The sequence below is a fragment of the Apium graveolens genome, chromosome 11, assembly GCF_009905375.1.
Source record: "Apium graveolens cultivar Ventura chromosome 11, ASM990537v1, whole genome shotgun sequence".
In the NCBI taxonomy this organism is placed as follows: domain Eukaryota; kingdom Viridiplantae; phylum Streptophyta; class Magnoliopsida; order Apiales; family Apiaceae; genus Apium; species Apium graveolens.
Window position 1 is genome coordinate 158,395,586 of NC_133657.1, and position 10,344 is coordinate 158,405,929.

The 10,344-nt window shown below is 33.8% G+C and overlaps 1 protein-coding gene across 2 annotated transcripts; it reads right to left on the reverse strand.

Moving 5' to 3' along the window:
- Nucleotides 1-1,279: 1,279 nt before the first annotated feature.
- LOC141696739 (U-box domain-containing protein 13-like) lies at nucleotides 1,280-9,535 on the reverse strand. Of its 2 annotated transcripts, XM_074500863.1 has the most exons (5): nucleotides 9,251-9,535; nucleotides 8,965-9,157; nucleotides 5,475-5,591; nucleotides 4,742-5,173; nucleotides 1,280-2,377 (listed from the first exon to the last, which is right to left on the reverse strand). In XM_074500863.1, the coding sequence occupies exons 2-5, from the start codon at nucleotides 9,097-9,099 to the stop codon at nucleotides 1,283-1,285; spliced, it is 1,779 nt and encodes a 592-aa protein (XP_074356964.1). In that variant the 5' UTR covers nucleotides 9,100-9,157; nucleotides 9,251-9,535; the 3' UTR covers nucleotides 1,280-1,282. The 2 variants fall into 2 exon arrangements, with proteins under 2 accessions (XP_074356964.1, XP_074356963.1); XM_074500862.1 differs by having other exon boundaries at nucleotides 8,965-9,535.
- Between the last annotated feature and the right edge of the window lie 809 nt (nucleotides 9,536-10,344).

Genomic DNA, 10,344 nt, shown 5'->3' on the forward strand with positions numbered 1-10,344 from the left:
TTCTACACTGCAGCTTTAGTCTTTTTCTTTTTTAATATCGGCCCTGATGTTTTTTTTTTCTTTTTCTTCTTCTCCGTGCTCTTCAGGCCATGCAGGTTACACGGCCCGGCCGTGTAAAAAATATGCACCTATCATTCAAATTTGAGTTTTTTTATTGGCATGTGTATCTCTCAGACCTGGGGTATACATGAGTCCGGTCGTACTGAGAGATCTAGTCAACCCAAACAAATTAAATCTTTGCAGCCCATCCTATAAAATATAATTTCATAAACCAATTCATTTCATGTTGATTTGGATCGGTTTGGAACGGTTGATCGGTTTAATAAATATAAAATAATTTTTTTTCGTCACATAAATAATAAAATTAAAGATGAAAGATCTAAACAAATTAATGAAACCCAAATCCAACTTTTTTGAATCGAGTTGATATTTTTTCAACCCAAATCTAAACAAATTAAGAAACCCATATCCAACTTATTTGAATCGAGTTGATACTTTTTATTGAGTTGAAAAAGTTCGATTTGAATCTGTCAAAATAAGGCCAGTTGGATCAGGTTTGCCAATCCAACAAAAGGATTTCACAACTTTTTTACGCTTTTGAACAAAATAAAATTTATATATTCTAAACAGTTTCCGGCCAAATAAGATTATTTATATATATTTGACGAAATATTATTAGGGGCTAGATTGATGCCCTTTACTTACTTTTGCTTAACGTTTATAAAAGTTGACAACAAAAGTTTACCTTTGTTTTATGTTCTCTGGCCGGCCCATATTTAGGCAGGCCAGAAGTTGACCACATAAAATCACCTTCGTTTATTACATATGTAAATTTAGTTGTCCAGCCGGCCCATATTTGGTCAGGCCTACACCGGTTGCATTACAAAGCAACAACTTTTATCTATTCCACAACTAGTTGTAGTGTTTCTTATTCTCATAATTCGTTGGACTCCAAATAATTTCTAAATTACGACGATATATTTTGCAAATCTTACCATTAGTAAACACTACTAAGCAAAGACACATGAAACTTCGCTATTCTTTCTTTACCGTTCCGTCTGGAAGCCTCATGTATCAGCCCTCTTTTCTATCTCTATCTTTTCTCTTTTTTAGTTTAAACCCTACAAAAAGAAATCTACCAGAATATACATAGGCTGGTGATCTTCCACCTCTATCACAGTGCCCTGAGGCTTCCTAATTGAAGCCACAAAAAACCCCAAACTAATGAGAAAAAGAAAAAAAGAGTATTTACATATCAAAAAATTGTACAGATAGGCGACTGCTAGTTCGGAGCCTGAGCCAACTGAGAATGAGACTTGTTATCCTGATTCTGCTGCCTCATAAACTCAAGCAACTGCATAGCCTTGCGCTTACCCCTATCAGACCCATTTAGTACTAAATCAGTCAGCGAGGGCATCACCCCAAGTTTTTTAGCCTCTACCACATGTTTTTGGTCAGCAGAACAGAGGTGCACTAAAACAGAAGCTGCATTCTCTTTATTTCTACGTGACCCACTGCCAATCACTGCAACCAAGACCTGCAAAGCATCCGCTGCTCCAATGGCTGCCGTCCCTTCGGAATGACTACCAAGTATAGATAGAATGGCTAGTGATTCGTCCAACAGTCCGTTATTAGGTTCCTTAAGTACCTTCATCAATGCAGGCACGATTCCAGCCCTCACAGCTTTCCCCTTGTTGCCTTGGTAAATGCACAAATTAAAAAGGGCTGTAGCAGCATCCTTTTTCCCCCTGTGGTTACCTTCATTCAGTAGCTTCACCAGTGGTGGAATTGCTCCAAAGCCACCAATTGTAACTTTGTTTTCGTCCACAACCGAAAGGCTAAACAAGGTGGCAGCTGCATTTTCTCTTGCAACCATGCTTCCTTTCTTCAGCACATAAATAATACCAGGAACTGCACCACAAGATACTATGCTCCATTTGTTGTTCACACATATGGAAAGGTTAAGGAGTGCAGTAACAGCATGTTCTTGGGTGAGCAAATCTGGACTTGGCAGGACACCTACAAGTAACGGGATTGCACCAGCTTCAGCAATTGCCACGCGATTATGAGCGTTTCGCTTGGCAAGAAGGCGAATTTCACCAGCAGCAAATCTCTGGTCTTCAGGGTTTCCAGATGTAAGCTTGTTTAGAAGACCATAAATCTTGGACCGTTCAGCAGGTGAACATGTAGCTGTCGTTTCACTAGGTTGAGGAGATTGTTTAGGTGGTTCAACCCCGTTTTCCACACACCACTGAGCTATGAGGCTACGCAAGACATAGTTGGGTGTAAGAGAGAAGCTAGTAAGAAATTGTTGTGTCTTTGGACAAGTGCGATGCCCTGCTTCTATCCACTTCTCGATAAAAGTCCTCTCGTAAGTCTACATCAAAATACGGTATTACTTGTTTAGTGTATGGAAAGATCCACATAGCCAAAGACATTAAAAGGAATCAAAAGGAAATCATATGCTCAAAATGAATTTATCATAGTTGAGAAACTCATTTTATTGTCAAGATAATATTAAGGAACTCATCCAAATTAAAGTTTTAGTGTAACGCATTCTCATCTGCATTCTTCAGCTAAGCATGAATAAAGCCTCAATATGATGTCGATTAATATCATCCATAATTAAATAAAATAAATGATTCTAAATTCCATTCTTATGAGCTGAAGTTGCTTCAAAAGTTCACAACTACACCAAGTAGATAGTGAGCTTATCTTCGCCAGGCATTTTGCAGTTTACTGATAACACAAATTTGTTTAAATGAAGTCGCAGTGAGTTACATAAAGTGTGTATATCACAAAACTAAGCAGAGGTCAAGAACTTCTATTCATGACTAGGTCAATATATAGAGTTTACTAAAGCAGAATGAACAGTGTGATTAATGTTTTAGCACAAATTTTAACTGTCAGTAACTAGCAACTGAAATAACATATCTTTAGTAACTTTACCATAAAACTTGAAATGTTTTAAATAAATACTACATATATTTCTATATGAGTAAAATAATAAAAATAATACCGTGCAAATATTTTCCTTGCGCGGGTGCGCCTAAAAGTGCGTGAATAAGGAAGTGGTACACCTATTGTGGGATTGAGGTAGTAACATAAAAGGCCAGTATGACATTGTTATCCCCAACCTGTTGTAGCCAGAGGCCCAGATATGTTATACATACAATTTGGGGGAAGAATAGGGTACCTGTCACGAGACTCCCGAAAGCCATGTTTATAGGTATGATTTTTGCCAAATGGCATGCAATTTATCAATTAAATAATAAAATTTAAAGCATACTCCCTTCATCTCATATTATGTGTCATGTTTTTGACTAGTCTATAGTCAACTTTATCATTTTTGACCGCAAATTACACTTAATTTATTATTAAATAAATTTAAAAACTTACATCATTAGAACATATATCTAATTCTCTTTAAAATGTATTTTTCAATTTTTTAAAATGATACGTATATTTTTCTTAATTATCAGTCAAAAGCTAGTCAATTTGATTACATAAAAGTCAAAACATGACATATAATATGAGATGGAGGGAGTAATAATTATACTAATATAGAGTGAACTTAATATAAAATCAAAGTTAGTTGATGTTAGCAACCAAGTTAGTTGATATTAACAACCAAATATTATTATAATACTCATTTATATTGATAACTTTTTAGATATTCAAATATATGTAAATACTTTAAAATTATATTTGTTATGTCTGAATATTGCTAATAAAAAAATAATTATTAAAAATTAACAAAAAAGCATGCCAAATCCAGAAAAGGTAGTGATGGTGGCATGTAATAGGCAGTGATGCCAAAAAAGCATGCCCTTGAAGAATGTATGTTGTCATATACACTATATATATGAACCATTTTACGTACTGAAAATCATAAATTTTTACTTTTCGTAAATAAAGAAATCTAGTCCTTATTGATCGCTGATTGTTAATGGTAATGATGGTGGTAGGAGGTCAGTGATGGTGGCATGTGATAGGACAAAGTCTGTAGTGGTGCTAAGTAATGGAAAATGATGGTAAGTGAGCACTTCAAGGGATAACGACAAGTGGTGGTGATAGGTGGTCATGGTAGGTGGTGATAGGTGGTTGGTGATCAGGTGGCATGAGTCTCGTCATTGCGGAAAGGGGTCAAATGACAGTGATACATTGTGCATATACATGTATGTATATATTTGTGTTTGAGTGATTTATTTATTACGAAATAGCGATCACTGGTGTACAAACGGGTGATTTCTGTTGTTATAAATAGCTCGAAAATTGATCTGGGACAAATTTATAATATCTATTTAATCTAATGCCTATATATAGGTAAACTTCATAAAAGTGACTAATTAATACTCCCTCCGTTTCAAATTACATGTCCACTTTTAAAAGATAACACATATTAAGAAAAGTGAAAGTTGATAACAAAAAAGTGTAGTAATTGTATTAAATGAATGTAATATGTGGTATATGGCTAATCTTGGAAATATAAATTTGAGATATGTGGACTAGAATTGATTTTGGAACCGTAAACTTACATTAAAAGTTGAAGTGGACAACTAATTTGAAACAAATTTTTTTCTTTAAAGTGGACAAGTAATTTGAAATGGAGGGAGTATAAAGTTTCTACAAGTGACAACATATATTATGAAGTTTTACAGCAGTATAGCAAGCATAGTTCCTGTGCAATGTGCATTTTGGGTCAGTAAATGCATAATATAAAATGCTGGAAGAGGTTTACCTGTCCTGTCGAAACAATAACAGGATCAACCATCATCTCCAGAGATATTGGACAACGGAAATCTTCTGGTATCTTCTGATACACATTGGTGGCTGTTTGTATGCTGCAACTTTCCGTTACAGGAGAATTCATCTTGGGGTTTTCTGTCTGAACGAAGTCCTTGATTTTTTTCAGGAGCATCGACATCTTCTCTAAGCTCTCCCCTGGATCTCCACCACTAGTAGCAACCATCTCATGCAAAGCTATTGATTCTTGTGTGAGATCAGTAATCCCATTTAGCTGTAAATTATCCACCAATCTCCTTAGGAGAGCTGGATCGGCAGCAGCACTAGGTTTCATGTTGTATAAGGATGACAAGTCCTCGTACAGTTTAAGATTGGGTGCATCAATCCTTTCTTTGGCTTTTTTGAACTGAGAAAGAACCAGCTCAACCTAGGTCCAATATAGAAAGAGAAGTGTTATGTGACGTAATAAGATAAACTTTTGACTTATCGTGCATATGGAGGACACAATCAGTTTATATAGTACCAGTTTAAATCCATTTATCCTATCAGCAAATTTGAAATATCTAACTCAATAACTTTACATCACCAAGACGCCAAGTAAGATTTAAGGCTTTAGAAAAAGAAGGCTTGTCAAACTAATAAAGAAAAGCATAAGCAGGCTTTCTCGGTATTCCGAACTATCACAAGTATATATAGTTATTTAACACAAATTACATGAAAAATAGTACCTGTTCCTGAATTTCTTCTGATATGTCAAGTTGTTGATACAATAGTCCACTCAAAGCATGTTCTAACTGAGCAGTCACCTCCTGTAATCTGTATATGATTTGTTCCCTTTCTAGAACCTGTAAGCAGCAACAACAGAACACCGTTACCTTTTCTGTCCTGCTTTATTAACTCATATTGAAAATTAATGTTTTGAGAGAGCAACAAGATCAAATGCACTTAAAAAAAGTGCCACTGCTTCTGCTGAAATTACTTTTCCTACAAATACAAACAAACTACACTAAATACAACTACACTAAATACAAATACACTAAACTACACTAAATACAAATAAACTACACTAAATACAAATACAAATAAACTACACTAAATGCTCCTGTACATAGACAGAAACTGCTTGAACATACTTTCCAAATGATAACTAGATGCCACAATGACAATACAGAATCGTCTTTTAAACAAACAGAAGTAGAAACGATAATAAATATATAGAGATATTAAATAAGGAGAGGACTCAATCAGCCTATTTTGCATCCACAATTCTCATCAACCATTGGACTCAAATTAAATGATGTATGGAGATTATGTTGGAGGGTAGGTGTCAACCAAAGAAACGGAGGCGGATCAATACTGTGAGAAGAGGGCTCATGCTTCCAGCTAGTTTAGTATTTTTTTAAAAAAAAAAAACTTTATAAAAATATATCTGGACCCATACAAGAATCAGCGTGAAACCTAATATTTAATGTTTAAGCATAAATTCATGATGAACGGATTTCTAAACTTCTTATATTCTAATTATTCACTTGCTCAGTATTAATTAAGAATGAACACAACTGTTATTCATTTTGATACCATGGATGATTACAATTACGACCCTAAAGGCATTACAAGTCTAAGAAAATATAATAAGTTTTACATGAACAGTACCACCAATGTTCGGTATGCACCACGGAGAGAAAGAATGTATCTAGAACTTCACTCTCGTGCAAAATTTTGACAAGACTGAGTACGGTGTACCCATGTCAAACTCTTCAAAGCAGTTCAACTAACAAGACTTCGGTACCAATATAAGTAGGCAATCTGGAAAAACCAGATGTATAAAAAAGAATATGAAAGTTGCACAGTAAAAAAACATGATCAAAAGAGAAGAGGAGTATATGCACACAAGCCCAAGAGTTGTAACCAGAGTGTACATCACAAGGAGAAGGACAGATGGATGAAAAAATGTTGAAGACAGCTTACAGGGTCAAGGAATTACTTAGAAGTGGGAAAAATATATTCAATCCCCGAAAATTAATAAATGTTAGGTCCTGTAATCAAGTTACAGTCAAATATTGGATAAAGCGGGACTAAGAAAATGAGACAAAATGTAAAGGTCAAAGTAGAAAACCTTATTATAACGAGAACCCTAGTTTGAGTAAAATTTAGTTTTGTCATCCAGTATTATATCATTTGGAAATATCACAACCAAATGTTTATATTTTCTATATCTGGGGGGATGCTGGGGCTTTTGTACAAATATAAGTACGCCTACTTTCCAATCTATGCAGACACACCAGCACCCTGTAACACATTCAAGAAAAACAAACATGCACATACTACTACTGTACAGGAAATTAGGATATACTCCAATCAACTATTGTGCTAGTTACGCCTAAAAGAATATGATATCAGTGGATAAAAATATTCACATATTTAGAGAAAAAAAATATATTTTTTGATATCAGTGAATATAAGTACAAAACATTTTTAGATTCCGTCTTTAATGATTTTACCAGTAAAACCCTAACCTAAAGAATAACCCTACTCACCCAGTTTTTGTTTATCTTTTTCTATTGATGCAGTATTGCACTCTCTATTTTCCATAAACATCCGGATCAGGATAAATCTTGAACTTCCCAAACAGAAAATTCCAATGCACACAATTAATCAGAACATGTTTGATACCCCCTGCCCCCAAAAAAAAACCTTAAATCTGTAAATAAGTTTAGAAAGTTCGGAAACGTGCCTTATTTTGAACAATGATCAGAATAAGGGCACCTTCTAGATTTTCTAGAAAGACCTTGGCCTGTTATTTGAAAAGATAGTGACAACTCACCACTCATAGTGCCACAAAGGGTGAACAAAACATAGAATAGGACCTGTTGTATAAGCAGACATATTTGAAACAACTATTGATTCTAAAAGGTTTAGCTAAAACAAATTGTAATGGTCAACTGTATATGAATATCCCAAGCTGCATGTACATCCACACCAGAGTGGCTCCCAACAATTTGATTCTAATCTTAGCTAGCATGTTAAACACATAAGTGAAACAGATTCTAAAGTTTTATTTCATCTTGGTGTAACAGTGAGGCTCTACAGTTCACACAAACTTTTGAACACAAAGATAGAGAATAGAAGGTGACTATATGATGATACAGATGCACCATGCGATTAAGATTCACAGATATAAATATATGGACGCCGATGAGCTATAACCGAAGCAAAAGCAATCAAAAACTCATTCAAGAGTACGGAGGCAGCAGTTAGCATAAGACCACTAAAATGTGTAGTGGAAAATGCCCTTGGTGAAAGCTAACTCCACATAGTAACACTTAGGAAATGAAACAATTGTTTCAATAGATGCTTAACTTTAATTAAAAAATGTACCACAAAAACGAGTATGATAGTTTTGCTATTTTTTGAATTACCATTGGCTATTCTAAACCGAAAAGTATCTTAATGTCGAATGTAGTCGGTGCATAAATCATGAAACCAAGTAAGAAACTGTTTTTAGCCACGGACTTAGATTGATTCCAGACCAAGAAAAGTTAAATAACAAAATGAACTAGCATTTACCCTATATATACATATCAGTATAAAGCGCAATGCGCAATTCAAATAAACTCATTGCGCAAGGATAAATCAATAAAAATATGTGTATATATCGAGTGAAATCTGATAAATTCATTTCCTTTATAGTACAAGATCACGATAAAACCACAAAATATACTAATAGCAACTAACTAATTAATCAATAGTCAATAGATATACAATAAAACACAACCAAAATGAACATTACATAAACAAATATGTAAATATAAGTGAAATTTCAATACTGATGTATCTGTACATATCAAGTAAAATCCTGATAAATTTGTTTGCTTTATGCAACAAGATCATCAACATAAAAAAACACCACCGAATAGAGATTTACTAATCAAAAACATTAATCAATTAAAGTAACAAAGAATCTATAACAACAAACTGCAATCGAAATAAACACTACATACACATAACAATCAAGCATTTACTATATAAACATACACATTTCTTACATATCAAGTGCAATTCAGATAAATTCATTTGCTATATAGTACATGATCACATAACACACAATTACTACTCAACATCATGCTCAAAAACCTAAATCAATAAAAAATGATTCACAATAAAAACCGCAATTGAAATAAACATTGCAACATTACATAAAAAAAAACATTTCCATACCATATAAATCTTACTCCCATGGCTCCCGAATCGCAACAACTCCAACGCCAACTCCACCGCTTCCTTCAACTTACCTAACACCTCAACAGAATCATCACTAATTTTAATTCCACTATCTCGAATCTCTTCGAACATTGGCGTCAGCAACTTCAATCTCCTCGCTAAATTACTAAACTGTTTCTTCACTGTAAACCTAAAATCAGAAATCTCCGATATATTATTAACAATCTCAATTAGTTCTATCACTAAGCCAATTCCTCGCTCTTGATCAGCCATTATCACTTACTTAATCACCTTAATCTTGATATCTGAAAGCGAAGTTAGTAGTTTAAATTGATTGAATTGTGAAAATGATGTGAATTTTGTTTGTGCGGATTTAACGGCGGCCGGAGAGAATTATCGGAGCGATCACCGGCGAGGATATAGAGAGAATGTCACGAGAAATGTGCATGTTCAAATTTATATATGGTGAGTTTGAGTTAACTAGGGTTAGGTTGAGATTTTAACCGGGGGTTTTGCTGATGTAACGGAGCTCATAGATAAAGTTCTTCTTTTCTTTTTTCTCGCTAAATATGACATGAGAACGAGATATATGAAGTTGTAAATGAAAAAACGGCAAATCTATGGAATCTGTTTGTTAAAAAGAAATCATAAAATCTGGTATATTAATTTACAAATCACTACAGTCATGACAGCTATGCTGATCACTTTTTGTACTTAACATCTTACGTGGAGTAGATGGATATGTTCATGTACATTGTGGTTGATGGGATTGTAGTTTTTGTGTGCTGTATCCGATTTCAAGTAATGTCAAATTCGAACAAATTTTTAAGGGATAATTTGGTTCGTCAAATTTCTTAATTATGTATGAATTTCAGTCATTCTAATCTCATATATGATGTTTGTTTAAAATAATAAATTTTATACCTATTTCTCAAACCCCAATGTATGAGTTTTTTATTCACAAATTGGGAGTTGGGTATGAGAGAGGAGTATGTTTATCAACTTTAATTTTATTATTTTAATTTCTATCTTAAGCAATTAAATATATATATAGGCACATAATCAAATATAAACTAAAATTAAAATAAAAAATAGAAACTAATTTAAACCATTAGATCAATCTAATCTAATAGTCCCTAAAAACACCACACTCAACTATGCTACACCCTCCCACACACAATATCAGCTTTTTTCTTCCATTTTTAATTTGATTTTTCCCTTCAAACCGTAAGTTTTTTTTAAATCCGACTTCATTGTATTTTTCTCCATCTCTTAACGATCGATTTGCATACCATATATGATATATTTCGAATTAATTTAAAAATAAATTATTTATTTTCTAGTTTCTATTCTTAAATTGGTTTTTATTAGAGTAGC